At 38.0% G+C, this 24,730-nt stretch overlaps 1 protein-coding gene across 3 annotated transcripts in view; it reads right to left on the minus strand.

The window, feature by feature from the left end:
- The window catches only part of SLC4A4 (solute carrier family 4 member 4), a 383,761-nt gene that overhangs the window by 172,019 nt on the left and 187,012 nt on the right, over nt 1–24,730 (minus strand). For all 3 annotated transcript variants that reach the window (XM_055111447.2, XM_063603791.1, XM_055111446.2), the window contains exon 7: nt 2,029–2,105. In XM_055111447.2, the coding sequence (XP_054967422.1) occupies nt 2,029–2,105 (77 nt within the window). The remainder of the gene's footprint in view (nt 1–2,028; nt 2,106–24,730) is intronic.

The following is a 24,730-nucleotide window of genomic DNA, read 5'->3' on the forward strand; positions in this document are numbered from 1 at the left end:
TTTTAATCTAGAGTAGAAAAATGAGGGCAACTATGTAAAAAGTATATTGAATTGAGAAAAAATGGGGACAAGGGATCAATTCCAACAGCTTTTCTAGCAATTCAGATCTGAGATGATGAAGACACTACCAGGGAGGAAGGAAGGAAGGAAGGAAGGAAGGGAGGGAGGGAGAGAGAGAGGGAGGAGGGGAGGGGAGAGGAGGGGAGGGGAAGGGAGGGGAGGGGAGGGAAGGGAAGGGGAAGGGACGGGAGAATGGAATGGAATGTACACCCTTCCCGTACTTTCTAGAATTCACCAAGGCCTATAAACCTCTATGACTACTACAAGTGCTGTCAGTTAAAGAGGAACACCATCATGAATATGCCTTCTTGAAAAAAATCAGCAAAGTGTGAAAAGAAGAATCTTCAAACTCACCCACTTAAAAGACAGAAAGAGAAAGAACAAGTCATCCCTCAGTATATGTTGGGGATTGATTCCACAACCTCCATCAGACAACAAAATTGGACAATGCTAAAGAATCTGATATAAATGGCATACTATTTGTATATAACCTACACACATCCTCATATACACTTTAAATTGCTCTAGATTACTTATAATACCTAATATAAATGCTATGTAAATAGTTGCTATGATGTATTATTTAGAGAATAATGACAACAAAAAAAAAGTCTGTATGTGTTCAGCACAGACACAATTTTATTTTCATTCTGTCCATGGTTGGTTGAATCCATGGATATGGAACCATGGATATGGAGGACTAACTGTACAATTAGCATATCAAGCATGGAGCCAACTAGAACCATCTCTTCTACTATATCAAAAGACAAAATGGTAAGTTAAAAGAGCAAGGATCAGATATTTGATTTTCTGAGGTGAGTTATGTATTATAGTTTCCACTTAGCAAAGAACAAAACTAGTGTCCATCATCACACAACTAGCCAGTTTTGGAACAAGTAGCAAGACCAGATTTTCTTGCTTCATGTTCCTTCTTCTTTCCAATATATGCTACTTCTCCTTCAATCCTGGGGAAACAGTCTTAGGATTTCTATGATTTTTTTAAATATACTGCTTTCATTTCTTCAAAACTTTGAAATTTTTTCATTTAGGAAGCATCATTTTTCCATATACTATATTCTTAAAATATAATTTCTTGCAGAGATATTTACTTAGCTGGGCAAAAATGGCCCAGTTTACACCATATTCTCTTCCAAAGAAAGCAAACAGATATTCAAAACCTGATTGCTCTTCATTCAACTATATGTTTTAATAGACAAACAAATATATAGCTAGTGAGAACTTAGCTGTCATTATCTTGCCCTAAAGTATCCCCCAAAAGTTAACAACAATGTCAGCATTTCTTAGCATTTCTTTTTTTTTTTTTTTTTTTTTTTTTTGAGACAAAGTCTCGCTCTGTCACTGAGGTTGGAGCACAGTGGTGCGATCTCAGCGCAATGCAACCTCTGCCTCTTGGGTTCAAGCGATTCTCATGCTTCAGCCTGTGGAGTAGCTGGGATTACAGCCCTGTGCCACCGTGCCTGGCTAATTTTTGTGGTTTTAGTAGAGACGGGTTTTGTCATGTTGGCCAGACTGGTCTTCAACTCCTGGCCTCAAGTGATCCGCCCACCTCAGCCTCCCAAAGTGCTGTGATTACAGGCATGAGCCACTGTGCCAGGCCAGTATTTCTTTATAATTTACCAAAGTACTTTTTTCATAAGTTATCTCGTTTAATCCCTAGAATAAACAGAAGGCAGGGATTATTACTATTTTAAAGCTGAGACAACTATTGCTTTAAGATTTAAATTGCCCAGGTGATGCATCTGCAACAGCTGAGGTAGACGCACATTTTTCCCTTCTGATTCCAGCTCCCTTCACACACTGCTTCTCCTTCTGCCCAGGAAAGTGCAAACTGTTGTCTGCACGTAAAGGTCCATTTTAAGTGAAGCAACCATCACCTCTAATCCTTTCTCAGCATCTTTTAGATATACGTTCTCTTACATTTCAAAGAAGCAAGAATTTTTTGCTTACCTGGTCCTTCTCCGGTTTATCAGAAATGTCATTCAGACTGGAGGAAGTCAGATTCCTATGGGTCATGGCTGGGCTACCTGGAAAAACACAAATAAACTCTAATTAAAGACTTCTTTTCAATAACACAAAGACTTTGGTGGTATACTTAATAAACACTAGTAGATGATGATGGAAATGGTGATGATACTTTTAACCACACTAGGATTCTTCTGAAGAGTTTTCCAGAGTCCAGGTTGGAGTACAAACATAGTTAAATGTAAAGTATGTAAAATCTCAAATACCTTGTTTAGGACTTACTGCGTGGTTCAGTTTCAAGGTAAGCTAAACTTTGAAAGAAACTTCTAAGACAATAAGCATAAAAATAAAATTGTTCCTGGTTTTGTTCACTCTTTGTCATTGCCCTTTACATACATGCTAATCTATCTGGTTTCCTTTCCTTTTCCTGTTGCCTGCAGAGAGCGGCTGTTTCCTCATCTTCAGCAGAGCTGACCCTGGATGCCAGGCCCAGACCTCCTCTCCCCCAGGCCTTTGCAGTCCTTCCTAGAATGCCACTCACTCAGATCAACCTGAAAAGTCTTGATCAAAGTGTTCCCTTCTCTGGCTAACAATTGGATCAAGAATATTTCTCATCAGTGGGCATCTGATGTAGAATCCTCACTCTTTGCCTCAATGTAGTGTTATCACAGGCTGCCTTATTTCTCTGCATTCCCATTTGCCAGGATAAAATAAGTATATCCTCTTTTCCCCCCTTAACATGTTAAACCTCTTCTTCAAGTGAAAGATGGATGTCATCGGAATACTACATGGGAACCAATCTCCCTGACCATATAGCAGCTGTCAATATGGTTCACTGGTGATCCATCCAATGATTTCAGACACTATCATACACAAACAGAGAGGAAGGACATGTAGAAGAGCCACAGGCTGTTTTCAAGTAGACCATGTTAATCAACAGAATACTGAACTTTCATTCTGCAGTTGGACCTGAAATTTCTAGGCTTGCTAAGCAAAAAAAAAACTAACTTTTCAAAGCCAAGATGTTTGACCCAACTGCTGCAGGGTGCTGAGTAATGCATTCATCCTTAATCCTCAATGATCTGACTCAGGCTGCTCTTTACAGCAAGAGGACAAGGGTTGAAAAGAAGCACCGAAGTTCTAACATAGCTTCACATTTGCTTCCAAATAATTATTTAGATTACAGACTTTAATTCCTTCAGATACAGACCTCAACATATAATTTCACAAAAGACTAAAATCTGCCCCTAATAAATTAATGCCTATATAACAGCAGCTATTTAAATATCATTCCTTTTAACTACCAGATCAGAAAAATTATAATTTCCTTGAACTGGCAAGACAGGATATTTTCCACTCTGCTGCATTTCATCAAGTAAGCATGGCCTAGATCTCTTAAATCTTTTACCTGGTTGGGTGTTTTATTCTAGGAAAATTTAAGCACAGAGCATTATTCAAAGGAAAATAACATTTGAAAATGTGCTTTATGTGCAAAATTAAAAGAACCCCTTTGAAGGGCACATTTTCTTCTTTGAGCCACGTATTAGATTTCTAGTGTCCACTCAATACAAAAGACACCAGGTACAATCTTGAATGCCCCCAAATAATGCTGAGATTGAAACTAATAGAAAATGATGAGTACAGACAATTCTGCACTTGACATTTAAAAACAAAACCAGCTATTTGGACTAACTGAGTAAAAGTTCTGCCTGAATAAGTGAATAAATCTGAATTATACAATCCTAAAGCAATGAAGCCTTAGCAATCCTAATCATGTTAAAAATAGCTTATGTAAATAAATAGGTAAGATAAATTTCTAATCATCAAATAATTTATATGTAAGTGGCAGTACTGAAATAAATTTAAAGTAGTTTTCCAATAAGTAATTTAAATTTCCTAGCCAATAGCCTAAAGTCATTGATTTGCTATAGGCACTCTTTATAAATACTGCAAAGGCACATTTCAGCCCAAGCACTGTCCTAACTGCTGCAAAATCTGAATAGGTAGAAGCCAAATTAATGAGGTTTTCATTATAATGGTAATCTTGATTGATGTGACAGCTTTTCCAAGAAACCTTATATACCGTCTCATCATTCTTCGCATTTCTGAAAGACAGTGATAGTATGGCTATCTATATTTATACTATATGAGGAGCAAGAGAAAGGTTCAGGTCCAAGAAAAATGCAGGAACCAGATGAGGAAGAGAAGACTAGTATTAAGAAATAATCAAATCTGTTTCCTCTCCTAACTTTCTCTGATTCTCATTAATAAAAGTAATTAATATTAACAGCTTCACTAATGTTTAACACTGCAAGAGTCTGCTAGTCAACACTTCCAGTAACTAAGCAAGATGATCAGCATTCTTCAATCTTTTTCCATCCCCCTCCCTACCAAACTCCCCATCCTGACTTCCCAAGACCTTGAAGCAGAGACAAATCCTTCCCAATTCTCTAAATCAGTGGTTTCTACAGTGAGGTCTCCAGACCAGCAATATCCACATCACCTGTACGCTTGTTAGAAAGGCAGATTATTGACACTCACGCCAGAGCAATTCTTTATTTTATTTTGTTTTTCCCATAAATTACTGGGATACAGGTGCTATTTGGCTACGTAAGTTCTGTAGTGATGATTTGTGAGATTTTGATGCACTCATCACCCAAGCAATATATACTGCACCATATTTGTTGTCTTTAATCCCTCACCCCCTCCCACACTTCCCCTCAAGTTCCCAAAGTCCATTGTACCATTCTTATGCCTTTGCATCCTCATAGCTTAGCTCCCACATATCAGTGAGAACATACGATGTTTGGTTTTCCATTTCTGAGTTACTTCACTCAGAATAACGGTCTCCAATCCCATCCAGGTCGCTGCAAATGCCATTAATTCATTCTTTTTATGGCTGAGTAGTATTCCATCCTATAAATATACCACAGTTTCTTTATCCACTCGTCGACTGATGAGCATTCGAGTTGGTTCCTCAATTCTGCAATTGTGAATTGTGCTGCTACAGTAGTTCTACTTTTAGTTCTTTAAGGAATTTCTACACTGTTTTCCAGTTTTCCATAGCAGCTGTACTAGTTTACATTCCCCGCAGCAGTGTAGAAGTGTTCCCTGATCACTGCATCCACACCAACATTTACTGTTTTTTGATTTTTTGATTACGGCCATTCTTGCAGGAGTAAGGTGGTTTTGCATTGTGGCTTTTATTTGCATTTCCCTGATCATTCCTGATGTTGGGCATTTTTTTCATGTTTGTTGGGCCATTTGCATATCTTCTTTTGAGAACCGTCTATTCATATCCTTAGCCCACTTTTTGATGGGATTTTTTTTTCCTTACTAATTTGTTTGAGTTTGTTGTAGATTCTGGATATTAGTCCTCTGTCAGATGTATAGAATGTGAAGAGTTTCTCCCACTCTGTGGGTTGTCTGTTTACTTTGCTGTTTCTTTTGCTATGCAAAAGCTCTTTAATTAAGTTCCAACTATTTATCTTTGTTTCTATTGTATTTGCTTTTGGATTCTTGGTCATGAAATCCTTGCTTAAGCCAACGTTTATAAGGGTTTTTCCAATGTTATCTTCTATAATTTTTATAATTGCAGGTCTTAGATTTAAGTCCTTAATCCATCTTGAGTTGATTTTTGTATAAAGTGAGAGATGAGGATCCAGTTTCATTCTCCTACATGTGGCTAGCCGATTATCTCAGCACCATTTGTTGAAAAGGGTGTCCTTTCTCCACTTTATGTTTTTGTTTGCTTTGTTGGAGATCAGTTGGTTGTAAGTATTTGGGTTTATTTCTGGGTTCTCTATTCTGTTCCATTGGTCTATGTGCCTATTTTTATAACAGTATCATGCTGTTTTGGTGACTATGACCTTTTAATATAGTTTGAAATCAGGTAGTGTGATGCCTTCAGATGTTCTTTTTACTTAGCCTTGCTTTGGCTATGCAGGCTCTTTTTTGGTCCTATATGAATTTTGGAATTTTTTTCTAACTCAGTGAAGAATTATGGTGGTATTTTGATAGAGTTTGTGTTAAATTTGTAGATTGCTTTTGACAGTACTGTCATTTTCACAATATAGATTCTACCCATCCATGAGCATGGGATATGTTTCCATTTGTTTGTGTCATCTATGATTTCTTTCAGCAGTGTTTTATAGTTTGCCTTGTTGATGTCTTTTGCCTCCTTCATTAGGTATATTCCTAAGTATTTTATTTTTTTGCAGCTATTGTAAAAGGGGATGCATTCTTGATTTGATTCTCCGTTGAGTTGCTGTTGGTGTACAGAAGAGCTACTGATTTGTGTACATTAATCTTGTATCCAGAAAATTTGCTGAAATCTTTTGTTAGTTCTAGGAGCTTTCTGGAGGAGTCTTTAGGGTTTTCAATGTAAACAGTCATATCATCAGCAAACAGTGTCAGTTTGACTTCCTCTTTACCGATTTGGATGCCATTTATTTCTCTTGTCTGATTGCTCTGGCTAGGGACTTCCAGTGTTATGTTGAAGAGGGGTGGTGAAAGTGGGCATCCTTGTCTTGTTCCAGGTTTCGGAAGGAATGCTTCCAACTTTTCCCCAGTTAGTATTATGTTGGCTGTGGGTTTGTCATAGATGGCTTTTATTACATTGAGGTACGTCCCGTGTATGCCAATTTTGTTGAGAGTTTTAATCAGAAAGGGATGCTGGATTTTGTTGAATGCTTTTTCTGCATTTATTGAGATGATCATGTGTTTTTTTGTTTTTAATTCTGTTTATATGCTGTATCACATTTATTGACTTACATATGTTAAACCATCCCTGCATCCCTGGTATGAAACCCACTTGATCATGGTGGATTATCTTTTTGATATGTTGTTGGATTCGGTTAGCTAGTATTTTGTTAAGGATTTTGGCATCTATGTTCATCAAAGATTTCAGTCTGTAGTTGTCTTTTTTGATTATGTCCTTTCCTGGTTTGGGTATTAGGGTGACGCTGGCTTCACAGAATGAAATTCCTTCTTTCTCTATCTTGTGGAATAGTGTCAAAAGATTTAGTACCAATTCTTCTTTGAATACGCCTGACCAATTCTATCAACACTCTGGATATGAGCGGGGAGGGTGGACACCAATGTGCATTTTAACAAGCCCTCCAGGGGATTCTGAATCATGCTGAAGATTGAGAACCACTACTCTAAATAAACCAGTTATCTTAACAGTATCTATACTAGTTGGAATCTAAGTTGAAAGAAGTATATACGTTGGAGGGGTATCGCCAGAGGGTAATTCTAATAATCTTGCCCTCCTCCAAGCTACTGCTCTAAACTTTCATACCTCAAGCAAATCATTAACTTATCATCCTTGCCACATAAACACACAAAGAGGTTATCTGGCTTTTCCTCTGAATCCTCCCCCATACAACCAAATAAATAATTTTGTTTTGGAAACACACTGTTTAATCAGCCTTTTCCAGAAACATATCACCCAAATCCAAGAAGAAAAAGATGAGGACCAAAAGAGATTATCAACCAGATTATACATGGGAATCAGAAATTGGTGTGTGGCATTTTTGCTAACCTGGGAAGGTGTTGGAAAACAGGTTCCTAACAACGTTCTTGTGAATATTTTACATCTGACATTTCAGAAGACATATTGTCAGAATAAATCAGTGTTTTCTACTTAGATTTTGGCCTATAATGTAAACACATTATACTGCAATCCTGAGCAAGTAAGGATGCTAGAGAAAAATGTCACCTTGCACCAAAAAGGTGAAATACAAGTGTACCCTAAAGTATGTTGCTTCTTGGGCAAGTGGTGTTTCATCCACTCAAAGCTACAACCAGTAGGACCTTTCCACCTAAAATCCAGGGTGTAAAAATGTCTTATGCTTGTTCTTGGTCCAAAGAAACTTTGTGTTTTTTAAGATTCATTTAAAAAAAAAGAAAATAAAAGCAGAAGAAGAACCAGTCTCAAGTGCATAATCATAATTAATTTCCATATCACTATTTTCTGGCCATAAGAAAAAGAAAGCTTTGGAGAATCACATTTTCAAGCAGTTTCACACAATCAAAAACAACTTCATTTTCAAAGTACCCACTTGGCAGGTACATACTGTTGCTATAAAAATTAATTACATTCTGTACTAAGTTTGAAAATCATTGTTATTCTTTAGCACACATGTAGCAATTTAAAGTCCTTTGCAATTATAACTATTAGTTACAATAAAAAGGGGTGAGGAGAATCTATGGCACAGAAAGAAGATATTTGAATGTGTACATATTAATGTAATACAATGACACATAAACGTCCTCCTCACCTCATACCTCCATAATGAGCCAATAGAGAACCCATGGACAAGCTAAAACAAAGATCTCATGGCCTATGAAATAAATTGAATCTTTTTTATTCTTAAGAATAAATAACATTTGTAGCACAAAAAATAACTAAGATAACTTACATGTAATAGACATACAAGAGGATCTGCATGTTCTTGTCAGAATATTTGGAGGTATGGGTCTGATTTTCATTGCTTGGGACCATAAAACTAGCAATAAATGTCATTTCAGAATAATGTATGTTAATGTTTTCTACACCCACATTGACTCATTGATGTTCTTTCTTCTCCCTTTGTTGGCATAACAAACCTACTAGAAAATGTCTATATTTGAGAGTAATGGTCAACTGATCTTTTTGAGTACTAGGTACCTGAACTCACATTATCTTACTTAATCCTCATATCAACACTGTGAGGTTAGTATTATTATTACCACTTGATAATAAACAAATGAACTTCAAGCAGGTTAAGTTCATGGTCACATAGCAAGTGGTAAAACCATAATGTAAACATGGATCTCATAATGCCAATCTCACTGCCTCTGAGAAGGAAACTTATCTCTCTGTGTTATTTGCATAAACACATAAACTTCATCATGGCTAATAAAGAGAAAATGTAATGTACAACCACAGAGAATATATTTTATTTTCATGCCAATTATGTGCAGAATAACATCACTACAGAGGTTTAAGGCAGTTATGTTCCTGGTTTCCAACTTAGCAGTTCCAAAAATCAAGATGGTATTACTCTACTTTCTCATTTTCATAAAGAAAAGAAGGGGGGAAATATTGAACTTAGCCACTCTGTTTGCCATTCTAATTAAATAGTTGTCGCAAACCACAGCTCTGTGTCAAAGAAGGATGCTAAAGGCAGCAGCAATATAATTGTAAAAGAATTACACTACAGGCTTCCGAATGTCTTCATTCATAGCCATAGCCAAGTGTTTGTAAAATTCCACAATATACATACAGCCTATTCTCCATTATTTCTATGTTACTTTTCCATATTTCAAGTTACTTCAGTTCTAATTTCTTCCCATTTCACTCACTAAAAACAGGAATAAAATGGGACAAAGAGAACAAATCACTTAGGATACTTACAATGAGTTTGATTGACAAAGTCTAGAAGAAAGGCTAAAAGAGAGTTTGGATTTCTGTCAGACCAGTTTCCTAGTTTTAGACAGCAACAGGTTATTAAGAGCTTCCCCACCCCGTGAAAAAAAATAAAATAAAATAAGCATGTCATTATGGTCTCAAACCCACTTCCATCCCCCACACCCTAAATAAAAGACAAAAATATTTTAAATATTAGACTAAGGAAAGTTATTATAAACATATCATCAGTCAGAAGGTGCCCTTTGGAGGAATTTCATAACTAAGAAAAAATCAGTTTGGGTATTTTTGCTTATTTTCTTTTTAATTGTTTTGTTTTGTTTAAAATATTTTTAAAGTTTGTTTTTATTTTATATAATGTAAACTCCAAGAGCCTAGAGCCAAGGCCCTTGGTTTGTCTTGATTGTAGTTATAGCCTCAGACCTTGGCATTAGTGGCACTTAATACTTTGTGAATGAATAATAGTGACGGGGTATCATTTTACCTCCATTTGGAGTTACTACTATAAACACTACTGTGCAAAGTCCATTTCCTATGGAGGGAGATGCTGTGTGCACACTCCAAGAGCCTTCAGACTTGGACAGCCTTAGAGTAAATAAGTAAGAAGTTTGTAGCTGGCCCAGAACTAACAGAACTGAAAGACTCTGCCAAACTGGCCCAAAGCCTGTCGTTGAGCAGAGGGAAAAGAAGAAGCAATAAAGAGGAAAAAGAGAAATTCCCTGCAAAGAAGGAATGAGGATGTGAGGATGGAGGAGAAATAAGGCAGAGTGTAAGGATCTCAGCTAAAGGAAAGGAGAGGCTGGGGTAGAGAAAAGCTGGGAGAAACTAAAATAACTCGAAGCATATGATTGTCTTGGAAAGTGGAGCAAATGTGGAGAAAATAAGACATCAAAAGACCCAGATAACCATCAAAGTATGTGAGTAAAGTTGAAGCCAAAAGCTGATGTCATTCCTAATGTATGAGATAAAGATAATAGAGAGGATGTCCTTATATGGAGAGCTGAAAGTGTGTAGAGGTCAAATCACAGATACCTGCATCAATTAGGCTTCATAAATACTATTCTCTTATTTTAAAAGCCATTCCCTGCCCTTTGGGACCTTTGTTATCTACAGTCCCCTTGATAATCTATTTAACCTCAACTCCCTAGACCCTGTTCATTCCTGTTTTTTAATTTTCTGACTACTCTCTGGGCCTTTCCCAAGATTCAGTGTTAGGTCTAATACATCTCAATATCAAATACAAAAATTTCACCTCTTCTAATTCTTTCCAATTTCAACCAGCAAAAGCAAAATGCTCTAATTCATTGAGAGTCTTATTCTAATAATATTACACTGGATATAATTTTTATTGTGATCTAAAATAGGTAGGTTAGGCCAGGCATGGTGGCTCATGCCTGTAATCCCAGCATTTTGGGAGACCAAAGCAAGAGAATCACTTGAATCTAGGAGTTGAAGACCACCCTGAGCAACACAGTGAGGGCTCATCTCTATAAAAATTTTTTAAAAGTTAGCTGAGCAAGGTGGTGCACACCTGTAGGCCCAGCTACTAGAGAGGCAGTGGGGCGGGGAGAGGACTGCTTGGGCCTAGGAGTTAAAGGTTGCAGTTGGCTATGGTCACATCACTGTACTACAGCCTGGGCAACAAAGCAAGACCCCAACATGAATGAATGAATGAATGAATGAATGAATATAATATAATAGGTAGCTTCATTTCTTAAAAAATATTTCACGCTCTTTCTCACAAACACATACATTAATAAGGCATACAAAATCTCCACTCAGCTGAGAAAGCATTCAAAAGACATATAAAGACTGGAAAATTTACTAAATAAAAAAGTCCCTATAATGTACTTCAAGGAACCTGTGGTCCCTGTGATTATAGTATTTGTGATTGTAGTTCTCTTTCTCTGTCTCATATTCACACACACATACATGAGCACACTAATATACATAGACACATACCCACACACGCACACACACAACAATTATGAAGAAAATATTATTCCCTCCCCAAAATGTGATGAAACCATATAAAATAATTTGTGACCTTCTTATCTCACAAAAGCAGAAAGAGAAAAGAATAGTACTTTCAGCAAGCCTATGCTAGCTAGTTAAAGGCTAAGAGGGAAAACCTATCAACGGTGTAATATAACAGAAGTAAATGAATATCTCGCTGCCTTCATTCCAAACAGGCACTGACCCAGAGTGATTTTCAGTAAATGTCCCTAAGCCAAGGTAAAGAGGATCTTCAGTAGGTTCCTGCAGCCACATCATTCCAAGGACACATACAGTGTCTGATTTAGATAAGTTTGGTCTACTCTCTTCTATATATATGTAGACATCAGCTCCAAGACATAGTAAAATTTTACTGATTCAGATGAGTGGAAGAATTCTCTGATTTGATGAGGCATCCAAATTAAAAATACTTTAGGCCAGGCATGGTGGCTCACATTTGTAATCCCAGCGCTTCGGGAGGCCGAGGCAGGCAGATCACCTGAGGTCAGGAGTTTGAGCCCAGCCTGACCAACATGGAGAAACTCCGTCTCTACTAAAAATACAAAATTAGCCGGGCATGGTGGCGCACGCCTGTAATCCCAGCTACTCGGGAGGCTGAGGCAAGAGAATCACTTGAACCCAGGAGACAGATGTTGCGGTGAGCCAAGATCACACCATTGCACTCCAGCCTGGGCAACAAGAGTGAAACTTTATTTCAAAAAAAATAAATAAATAAATACTTGAAGTAGGGTACCACTTCAAAATGGTAAACTTAGTATATGACATAGTAACTGGGTTTATCTCCTCAACCTTCCTAGATACTTTAAAAATGACAGATTCACAAAAAAATACTTTTTTACAAAAGTATAAAGCCACACCAATGAAAAGAACAGATAGAAGACCAGCATAGACAAGAGACTCCAAAAACTTTCTGGAAGAAGAAGAGCAGATAGAATAGTAGAACATGACACCATTTATGCTATTTAGAAATGTCAGTGTAAAACTCCATGCAGAGGGACATGGAGTTAAAAAAGAGAATATCTTCCCTGCAAAACTCTGAAGAAACTCACATTGGAATCTGCCAAGTACAATGGAGGCAGGAGTAAGGGACAGGCTAAAAAGGATGGATTCAAGGAAAGGGATGGATTCAAGAAAGTATAACACCACCCCATTGGGCAGAATACCCAGAAGCCAAAGCATTTACACTGCAGGGCTCTGCTAAAGAAGTATCCAGAAAAGACCAGGGCAATTCGCACAGGTGTTTGTATCTCACAGCAAAGTCTTCTGAATTCTTGAGCTTAGAGCACCCCTCAGAATTATGCCTCCTGCTTACATTAAAGCAAATATTCTTTTTTAAATACAAATGTACAATTGAGCACCATCAGTGGTTTAAGAGAGGAAGTCAAAGACTAAAACCCATACCTTAAAGAAAAAAGCAGGCAAAAGAATTCCAAAAAAGAAATATCACTTAGAAAACTTGAAATAAAAGTTCTAATTAGTTTTTAGAGATTTGAGAAGATACTGTATCCACAAAACATGAAGAGACTGCTATGAAAAATAGAACAAGGAAAAGATTTTAGATTAGACCAATAATTACCTTAAAACCTATATGTATGAGATTATACATGCAGCCAAAAAAAAAGAAAAAACCTCAATAAAACTGTTAGAAAATATTATAACAAGAATCTTCCAGAGAGCAAGGGAAGAAGGGGCAAAGAGCCAGAAAACATAAGAGAATAGATAAGAGGTCCAGGAACCCCAATATCTGATTATTAGGAGTTCTACTAAGCCAGAACAAGGAAAATTGTAGAGAGAACATTATCAAAGAGAATATAATATCCCAGAACATTATCAAAGAGAATTCAAGAGTCCAAAGATAAAGGACATATTTCTTCAGATCACAAGGACACCCAGGGAAAAATAAAATAAACCAAAAAAAATTTTAAAATTCCTATATGCAGATGAATCATTGTGAAATTTAATAACACTAAGGATGAAAAAAAAATCCAAAAGTGTTCTATCTAGAAAGGAAAAGCTATAAGAAACAGATTTTGGAATTCTCTTAAGCAAAACAGAATGGTAGAAGATAATGGGAACATGATTTCAAAGGACTGGAAGAAAATTGTCTTCAATAAAGAATTCTATATGCTTCCAAATCATCAATTGAGCATGAAAAAAATATATATAGAAAAGCTGGGGCCAAAAAAAAAAACTCCAAAAAATTTTAATCTTAATTTGTCCTTTTATACAAAGTTACTGACAGTGTGATAAGCAAAATGAGGGAATGAACTAAGAAAAAAAGAGATACATGGTATGGTCTCCAACGCAGGATGACAATGAAAGTCAATGCCAGAATGTCCATTGTGCAGTGATGTGGAAAGCAATCAGTCTCATAAAGCAGGAGGGCAACGTAGGGAAGAGAGGAGCTAACAGGAGGGGCAAATCTGCAAGGAGATATCAAGGGATTCTATAGGTGTATCAGTATCCTTGAGATATTGAAAGAGCTTAGGAATGTAGTAACAATAGGCAATTTTTAAAATGCAATCTAAAACTCCATATTTAAAACTACCCAAAAGAAAATGTACTTACAGTTCATTACACAGCTTTAGGGTAAACCATAATCATATAGTCATAATGATATAAATTCTATTCATGTATTTCTAACATTAGAACAAACTGATAGAGAAAGCACAAAATTTATAGATAAGAGTCAAGAATATAAATCTAAAGGCTGGGCATGATGGCTCACGCTTATAATCCCAGCACTTTCGGAGGCTGAGGTGGGCGGATTGCCTGAGGTCAGGAGTTCAAGAGCAGCCTGATCAACATGGAGAAACCCCGTCTCTATTAAAAATACAAAATTAGCCGGGTCGGATGGTGCATGCCTGTAATCCCAGGTACTCAGGAGGCTGAGGCAGGAGAATCACTTGAACCTGGGAGGCAGAGGTTGTGGTGAGCCGAGATCATGCCACTGCACTCCAGCCTGGGCAACAAGAGTGAAACTCTGTCTCAAAAAAAAAAAAAAAAAAAAAAAAAAAATATATATATATATATATATATATATATAAATCTAACCTATATTGACAATAAAAAGTACAAGCACCAATGACAGAAGTCTAGAAGGGAAGCAGCAAAAAGAGGGGCAGCAAAGAGTAGGGATGCTAACATTCTTTTTTTAGTTTTTCTTTTCTACTTTTTAAATTTTTTAATATCATCCTTTTAAGTTCTGGGGTACATGTGCAGAACGTGCAGTTTTGTTACATAGGTATACACGTGCCATGGTGGTTTGCTGCACCCATCAAACTGTCACCTACGTTAGGTATTTCTCCTAATGCTATCCCTCCCCTAACCCCCTACTCCCCAACAGGTCCCTGTGTGTGATGTTCCTACATCCTTTTTTTACAAGGTAGGAAGTCAAAAGACCCTGTCAATATTTGCTACAAAAATAGGTTTTTGTAGCAAATTATAAAAATAGAAACATAGGTTTACTACTTAAAATTACAAATGCAATTAATAATGGATTAGAAATAATAATACAAATGTATTTGAAGGAAAAAGGTGTACAAATGAGGTAATTTTTTTTTTTTTTTTTTTGGTGGGAGGGACGGAGTCTTGCTCTGCCACCCAGGCTTGAGTGCAATGGCGTGATCTGGCCTCACTGCAACCTCCTGGGTTCAAGCCCCCTCCTCACTGCTCTAGATTTACAGCTCACAAAACATGACTTGGGAAAAGGCCATTCAATTGGCTTCCTCATGCAGTAAACTCCTCAGGTCTTGCTGACTGCACATTCATTTAAGTGATACACTCTTAGCAATCAATGACTATAGGACACCCACAACTCTAGCAGTAGCCTCCAGAAAAGAAGAGCACAAACACCTCCGGACCCATAATGCCTCTTTCACCCAAGTGGCCCTGAAGACACTCTAGACCAAAGTGCTGTAAGTCTGAGAAAGAAGAGAGGTAGGGTACAACCTGTGCCATTGTGCACTTGCTCATACACTCATTTTCTCCCCCTTGGAGAGATTAATTACGCTACACAATTCAGCCAAAGTGCCATCTAGGGTCCAAATGATGTGATAGCTTCAGGACCTCAAGTGATCCTAGAGTTACTCTGGAAAATTCTGTTCAGAGCTATGACAGCCACAGGATTTCCTTCTTATTGAAAAGCCCAAGCTGAACTGAGATGCTTGCAGTTCTTGGTTGATACCGTGCTACTCCTAAATTACATCAAGTTATCTAGTTCTAAGAAGTCTCTTTGGTGAGGATATTTGGCTCTGCAACACAGACCTGCCTAACATTACCTGCTACAGGCATTATTTTTCTGACTGGAAGGCGACAGAGTGGGGGCAGTAGAGGAGAAGACAGCATGGTGGCTCACACCTCTCCTTTCTGGATGGGCCTAATGGATCCATAAAGACATATATAAAAAGAATTATGCCAATATGTTATTAATATCATGAAAAAAGACAAAATAAGAAAAGGTAGTAAAATGGGAATAAAAATATCTTATCAGGATGTCATAAGGATTAAGCAAGCAAACACATGTGGAAGTGTCTTGCTCAGCTGTTCAATAGATGTTAGTTTTCCTCTCTTTCCCTTTGCCCTGTAATCATGTGCATAAATCCCTCTGAACTCAAGATCCTTAGGAAACAGTAAACTACATTTGCCATGGTGCGATCCCATATACTCACCATTTGTAATTTTCTAGTCTAAGAAAATGAGTTCAGAGAACTGAGAGGTTGCAGTTCTAATTCACATCCTGAGGTGGGGGTTGAAATCTTGAGCTGACTTAAGAAATAAGGACTGAGACCTAAATGTAGTTGTTATTCATCATACAGAGGGTATGTGATGACTTTAGGCAAACCAATACGAGAGCTTCTAGGAAAAATGTTAGATGTCTCACTTACTGCATACATAGGTCATTAGTAATTATTTACTTAAGAAACCAATGCAGTAAGTACCTCGCTTACTTATGTATATACATCACGGATATAGAAAGTTCTTTAATGGTAATTTCTAATGTTCTCTTGAGGAAAGTATGGTCTTAGCTCATTCTAGTATCTGTCATTCTGATTTGAAGGCAATATATACTTTCCTATATTTACTACTAAAGCAGTGTGGAGAATGAATTGGGTAGGAAAAAAGAGCAAGTGGTAAAATATATGAATCACCATGCAAAAAAAGCTGTGGGAATGCTTCACTGGGCCTAGTTATACTAGTTAAAGATTGCTTAAGTCAGTGGGCAAAGGTGCATTTAAAAAAATCCATTTTCTGCTGAACCAAGGTAAAGAGAAAAGCAAAGAATGAGAAAGAAATTCATATCAGAATCAGTATCAAAACTTTGGCTTCAGAAATTCCCACAGTACAGCACTACTAGAACTTTCCCACAGTTGTAAATTATCTCTGGACCAGGAACACAACACAGTGGAACAATGAGTTTAGATACCCCACAAGGTGGGTTCTCTGGAGGCTGGGTATGTTGTAGATGTGGCTCATAGAATCACAGAGTTAAAGGGCAACTGGAACTCATCTAACCAACTTCTCATCCAAGCAGTTTCCCTCCTATAACATTATACATAGCCAGTCTCCTAATATCCATTTACATACTTTCAGTGACAGGAAGCCTGCCACTTAATGAAGTGATCCATTTCATTTTAATAAAGCTCATTTTTATGTGGTAAGCTGCTTCAATATCCCAGGTAAGTAGTAGCATTTGCACAGACCAAGAAAAAGCGTGAGGATTGTGTTCAGAGTGCCAACCCAAGTACACAGATGCTCAGAAAAAGCTAGTTTTCACTTAAATATGTATAGCTTCTACTAGTCACCTTAGAAATAATGTATGTCTTCATATGTTCCCAGGCTTAGCTTAGAATGTTCATGACAAGGCCCTCATTAGTCCCTGCAGTCCTCATCCCTACCAATAAAACTAGTGTACAAAGGTCCTCTGAAGAAAAAGCCCTGCTTCCTCATATAAGAGGACTATATCCTCACCAACAGGCCTTCGCCAGCCTGAAACTGGGAAAACTAAAACTTCGATCACATCATTGATTTTTTTTTTGGAAAATCAATGAACTATAAAAATTACATTCACTCCTTAACCAAAACATCAGGAGTCTCAATAAAATATCTTCTTCACTAAAATGATCACCCAAAGTCTACTTTCCTCTAAATATTTGTATTGAGGGAGCTCTCATGAACTAACTAAGCTGCCTTTTCTCCAGTTCCTTTAATCAACACTCCTATGGCCATGTCTAGATCTCTCACTACCTAATGACCTCCTCGACGGTCTCTACGTTCTCATTCTCCTCCTTCAGATGTGAACCACTCTCTCTACAAGCACTTCTCACTTGGTTCAGGATAAGCTCCACTTTATCCAGTTAACTAGTCCAGTTATCATAAACATCACTTGTTCCTTGGTTAAAAACAAACAAACAAACAAAAACAGTCTAGTGAGCCAAGATCACACCACTTCACTCCAGCCTGGGTGACACAGCGAGACGTGTCTCCAAAAAAAAAGGTCTAACTGGTAGCTCTCTAAAATAGGGACTGTGTCTGCCTTAATCATTGTAAATTCCCAGCACCTAGCTGAGTAGTGAGCAAAGAATAGTACTCAAAAATATTTAAATGAATGAATGAATTGATGATCTGAATGAATTAGTATACTCCCCAAAACTCTACCCCTATAACTGGGTATGATAAAATTATCGCCACTAAAGGGAGAAGGAATCTTCCCAATCTGAGGTTATGATAATCACTGTTACTGAAGACAACAGTCACAGCTCTCTTGGTCATTATTATAATAATAACAAATATAACCTGAGCCACTAGCTGGGTAAGAGGAAGTGCCACTTTCTTACAGGCTCTAGACACTTCCCTAGAAACTCAGACAAAAATTATTCAAAGATGCTCTCAGAAAAATGGAGAAATAATTCAACCTTGAAACCTACAGCAATTCCCAAAATCAAGACCCTAGCTTAAATGTGTGCTAGAAGAATCGATTTTTAAAGCAAGACATTTATAGACGGAAAAGCTTGCCATTATAATTGAATTGATCCTGTTCTTCATCCTCGAAAAGGATGCTGAATCTCTGCTATATTCACCTAGTAAGACTGCACTTCGATTTGTAACCATGGTTACTGCTTGCATCACAGTGAATGGCTCTTTCTGAGGCAAAAGCTGATCACAGCCCATAATAGTAAGTGTGCTCCAGCTGTTTCCTGGGATTGATAAGAATGGGTCTCAGAAAACAGAACCATTGCAGAAAATTACACTTCAGAATGCCGACTTGTTGTCCTTCATTGAGAAACACCAGGCATTTCATTTTCTGACTTGAAACAGTAAAATACTGACTCATCAGTGTCTACACTTCTTATTAGCAGACAAGAGCAGCATCTGTGGCTGGAAGTAAGGAAACCTGAGAGTAGAGAGAACAAGAATCAGAGGGAGGAATAGCAAGGAAATGTGCCATCTGGAGTCTACACCCCCAAGTTCAAACCCTGTTCCCCCCAACTAACTGAGTGACCTCAAACACTCCATGTCAGATAGGCTAGATTACAGTAGAACAATCTTTGATTCTCATGGCTTAAAACACCAGTGATTTATTTCTTACTCATGATAATAACCATTGTGGATTGGCTGGGGGTTGGTTCTGCATTTATGTCCTCAGGCCAGGACCCAGATGCATGGAGCAGCCATTCTCTTTAAAGCTTTCCTGGGAAATGACCTCTATTACTCCTGCTCACATTTCCTTGGCCAAAGAAAGTCATGAGCTCACACCTAACTTCAAGTGGGTTGAAGATGTAGGGTCCTCATATCTGCCCAGAAAGAGACAGACCTGGAATATTGGTGAATAGCCCTAATGACTACCATAAATACTTAACTTCACTGAGCCTCAGTTCCTTCATCTGTAATAAGGAGTGAGTGATGCTTACTTCAGAGAAATGTTTTGTGGGAACTGGTGTAATAAATGATAGCTGGAGTAGTCATAGTTGCCCTGGTTGTGATATCTCAGTCATGGATAGAATGATCTAGTCAGTAAGAAACGAAGGCCCTAACCAAAGAATCTAATTCTCAAATTCTACTACTATCAGCAGCCACAGAAAAGCAGCAGAGCTTCCCTCATGTCACTGTGTCTGGTCAGTTTTTTGGGTGATATGAAGACTAAAATCTGATCAATTTAGAAAAATCATTCCTGCTCTAGGTTTACATGTTACCTCATCTTTTCTCTCCCTTTCAGGTTAAGTGTCCATTTAGTCAACAAATATTTATGAAGTGTCTGTGTAGCAGGCCCTATGTTAGACCCCTGGATGAGGAACAAATCAGTTTCTTCAAAAAAGCCCCAATCTATGCAAGAGCAATCACAATTTGTGGCCCAGTAACAGCTCCACATATCACCATCACCACCACCAGAAAAAAGAAAACTAATTCATACAAATAAAGAAATCTAGATGAATTTGAGAAATTCATCATCGTTCCCTCCAAACTCTGTTTTGTCCAATAGTCAAAAACAAAAATGGAACTACCTTATTGTTCAGAATGTTTGTCTTGGGCTAATGGATATTACACATTCTGGTTAAGTAGATACTACATATTCTATTTCCTCTCTTATTTGTTTTCCGATTTATTAAGTTCTTAAAGATGATCAGAACACATCCTCTCCATACCAACTGAGTGGAAACACAAGAGATACAAGTGTGACTGACACTGCATGGTTAGCAAATAATTTAAACATGGTAAGAAACAGGTGGATGAATCTGTCAAGTTCGGTACTTACTGAACATCTACTAAGCGTGTGACATTATGTTTGGCACCAAGAATACAAAACTGAATGGGTTCTGCTCAAGCTCTTTAGATACTTTGCCAATGATGAAGGAAACATATTTGTATTATTGTATAATGATAAGTCAATGGGGGAAGGGGGTTTGGGTTATGAGAGCATAAATAAGGGAGAGTTACTGCAGTGCGATGGGAGGAGGAGGAGATAATGAGAATTATGAAAAAAGTCTCCTGGGGGACATAAGAGCTTTAGGGATAGGTTAAATTTAGTCACATCAAGAGGGGGCAACTGGAACAGCATGAATAAGTGATAGAGAGATTGCAAGGCATGGGATCTAAGTATATAAAAATCTAAATTACAAGAGCTTGTAGTACAAGAGTGGGAATGGCAAGAGATGATTAGGGCGTTAGGCAGAGACCAAGTTCAAAAGCATTCCACAGGCTAGAGAACTCAGGCCTGATATTATAAGTATTAGCCAGGCTAGGGAACATGAACTTGAGTTTAAAAATGATAGGGAGTCATCACTAAAGGTTTTTGAGCAGAGGGAGTGATGTGTGGCGTTCATAACTTAGGTCCTTCTGGCAGTTGTGAAAGATGGATTTTAAGAAGTCAGAGTGAAGGCGTGGAAAACAAGAGGATATTCAAGTGGTCCCACAAGCGATGATGATAAAAACCTGAATTAGAGCAGTTGTAATAGTCAAGGAAGGGTGGGAATAAATCAGAAGTAAAATGGCAGAAGAGTATGGTTACTGAAGGGTACAGAGGGTGAAGGGCAAGAAGAAGTCTAAGATGACAGGGACTTTTTGGCCTGACAAAGGGATGAATGAGGATCTATTGAGGTGGAGGATGCATTAAGAGGAGTAGAACTGAGATCTGAATTACCAGGACAAGTCTAAACACAATAAATATTCAGCTTACCACGGAAAGAAAAGCCTCGTTTCTGAAGATTTTGCCAGCAATTTTCATCAAAGTAAAATTCTACAGTTTGCTGCCAAAAAGAAATTTCATTATTAACTTTGAAATTGATATCTGTAGCTGGAATATTGCATTTGCTTTTCTTTCTGTCTCTCTCACTCGCGTGTGCACAGACAAACGAATTCAAGTATTTAGCGCTTGAGCTGTCTCCAATCATTAAATCCAGACATTGTTTGGTCTAATAAGAGTGCTTTACTGTATATTTGCATGAAAGACTATCAGTTTCAAATTAATGTAGTATACTTCAGAAGTCTCCTGTAAAACCACAGTCTCACCAGTTCTTCAGTAGACCTTGAGCTGGCAACCCTCCCTCATTATGAGAAAAGCCCTCATCCTCCATTGTAAGAGTAAGCAGGAGATTTTCTGCACAGTGGCCTTCCATAACTTCACATTGCTCTCAGCCTTGCCAAGAAGAGCACACTCCAAAGTCAAGTTATAATTCCTGTTGTGACTGGGTGGTAGTCATTAGTGCTGCCCACCAAATATTTCTGAATCTCCACCTTCAGGGCACATGGTAGCATAATCATTCTTCAAAGTGAGATGTGGACGCATGGTACGGTTTGGCTGTGTCCCCACCCAAATCTCAACTTGAATTGTATCTCCCAGAATTCCCATGTGTTGTGGGAGGTACCCAGGGGGAGGTAATTGAATCATGGGGACTGGTCTCTCCTGTGCTATTCTCCTGATACTGAATAAGTCTTACGAGATCTGATGGGTTTATCAGGGGTTTCTGCTTTTGCTTCTTCCTCATTTTCTCTTACCATGTAAGAAGTGCCTTTCACCTCCCGCCACGATTCTGAGGCGTTCCCAGCCACATGAAACTGTAAGTCTAATTAAACCTCTTCTTCTTCCCAGTTTTGGGTATGTCTTTATCAGCACCATGAAAATGGACTAATACAACACATGACTCACTATGTCAAATGAAATATACACAAACGTGATGTATTATTTCTGCGCAGAACTTTACGAGGCAGCTTGTGAGTCACCATGACCCTTGCTTACTGCTACAGTGACTGTGGAAACACAGATGAGAGAAGGCTTCTATTAGCCTGATCTTAACTAACAATGATGAGCAGAGACCCCTGAAGATCCACATTACACATATAGTAGCATGAGTAAGAAAGAAACTTCTGTGTTGTTAGGCCACACAGATGTTTGGGGCTAGATCACACTATAGCAAAATCTAGCCCATTCTTCATGACTTGTCATGAAACCAGCAAAGACAGAAAGTCAGGAAGACCTGCTTTTCCTCTCACCCCAACAAAACCATTCCTACTCCACTATCCCTCATCAATGTTCTCTGGGAGAACAAAGAGGAATCACAGTCACAAACACATAGTAGATATCATTTCTCAATGACTCTTAACCTTCCCTTTCAATACTTTCAATTATTACCACCACGCTTTATTTATTTCCTGATTTGAACCATCTGGTTCTATTGTTCATTCATTCACTCAGCATATATTGATTTACTGCTATGTATAAGGCATTCTACCAGACACAAAAAAGTAGCAGTTATCAAACTTTTTGGTCTCAGAACACCTTTACACAATTAAATATTAAGAGGGTCTGTTTATTTGGGTCATATCTATCAATACGTGTTACATTAGGAATTAAAACTAAAAATTTTTAAATATTTATTCATTAATTCACTTTAACAATAAACCATTGCGTGTTAACATAAGTCGTACAACTTATGAAAAACAACTATACTTTCAGAAACAAAAAATTTCATAAAAAGAAAGGCACTGTTTCACATTTTTACAAATCTCTTTAATATACAACCAAATGAGGCCGGGTGAGGTGCTCACGCCTGTAATCCCAGGACTTTGGGAGGCTGAGGCAGGTGGATAACTTGACGCCAGGAGTTCGAGACCAGCCTCAGCAACATGGCAAAATCCCGTCTCTACTAAAAACACAAAAATTAGCTGGGCATGGTGGCGCACATATGTAGTCCCAGCTACTTAGGTGACTGAGGCAGGAGAATCGCTTGAACCCAGGAAGTGGAGGTTGCAGTGAGGCAAGATCGCACCACTGCACTCCAGCCTGGGTGACAGAGTAAGTGAGACTCCAACTCAAAAATAAATAATAAAATACATTTAAATATATGTATATATATTTTAAACATATATATTTTTAAAATATATATATATATGATTAAATGACATACAATTAGATTTTCTTGTCTGCTTCTGTGTTCAACCTGTTAAAATATATTTTAGGAGGCCAGGTGCAGTGGCTCATGCCTGTAATCCCAGCACTTTGGGAGGCTGAGGCAGGTGGATCACGAGGTCAGGAGATCAAGACCATCCTGGCTAACACAGTGAAACCCCATCTCTACTAAAAATACAAAAAAATTAGCCAGGCATGGTGGCGGGTGCCCGTAGTCCCAGCTACTTGGGAGGCTGAGGCAGGAGAATGGCATGAACCCGAGAGGCAGAGCTTGCAGTGAGCCGATATCGCGCCACTGCACTCCAGCCTGGGCGACAGAGCGAGACTCCGTCTCAAAATATATATATACACACACATATATATATATGTGTGTGTGTGTGTATACATATATATATATACAAGTATATATGTGTATATATATACACACAGGTATATATATACACACACGTATATATGTATATACACACGTATATATGTGTATATATATATATACATGTATATATGTATATATATGTAGTTTTGGTTGAATTACATGATGAAAATCCTAGGACCTTTCAATCCCTTTGAAAGGGTCTCAGGGACACTTAGGGCTCTTCAGTTCCCACTTTGAGAATCAGGACTACAGTATAAGGGTCAGAAAATGTTTTAATGACAGGTAGTAAATATTTCAGGTTTTGTAGGCTACATGATCTCTGCCACTACTCCGTCATTGTAGCATGAAAGCAGCTATATAGACAACAATATAAACTAATGAGCATGGCTTTATTCCAACAAAACTTTATTTACAAAACCAGGTGGCAAGGTGGATTTTGTACATAGGCCACAGTTTGTCAATCCCTGCAGTAAAGGATACCTAAATGAATCAGACATGTTCCTGCCCTTAAGAAATTGATAGCTAGTAAAGGGAATAAGACATGTACTCACACATTATAGTGCAAAGTAGAATGAGATAAATGTCATGTGAGGAGTCTCAGAAAAGGTTCAGAGTTCAAGGTCAGTAAAGAGCACCTCAAGTTAAGAAGCCTTCAAGGAGAATGTGGGCCTTGAAGGATGGTCAAGATTTTAACAGAAAGTTCCAGGAGGAAGAAGAATATTCCAAGTGGAAAAATCATTCAGGATAAAGGCACTAAGCGTCCAGCAAATTCTAGTAATGGGAAGTGACTGCTGAAATGTAGTAGAGATAAAGGCAAATACAGAAAGATGTGTGAAATACTACTTAATCAACTTTAGTTCACTATGGGTTAGGCCTTGAATGCCAGACTCAAGCATTTGAAGGTTGCCTGAGATCCTCTCAGGTACCACTGAACACTTCCACATGAGGAGGTAACTTATCAGCCAGGTATGATAAGGTCAAC

The sequence above is a fragment of the Pan paniscus genome, chromosome 3 (genome assembly GCF_029289425.2).
Source record: "Pan paniscus chromosome 3, NHGRI_mPanPan1-v2.0_pri, whole genome shotgun sequence".
In the NCBI taxonomy this organism is placed as follows: Eukaryota; Metazoa; Chordata; class Mammalia; order Primates; family Hominidae; genus Pan; species Pan paniscus.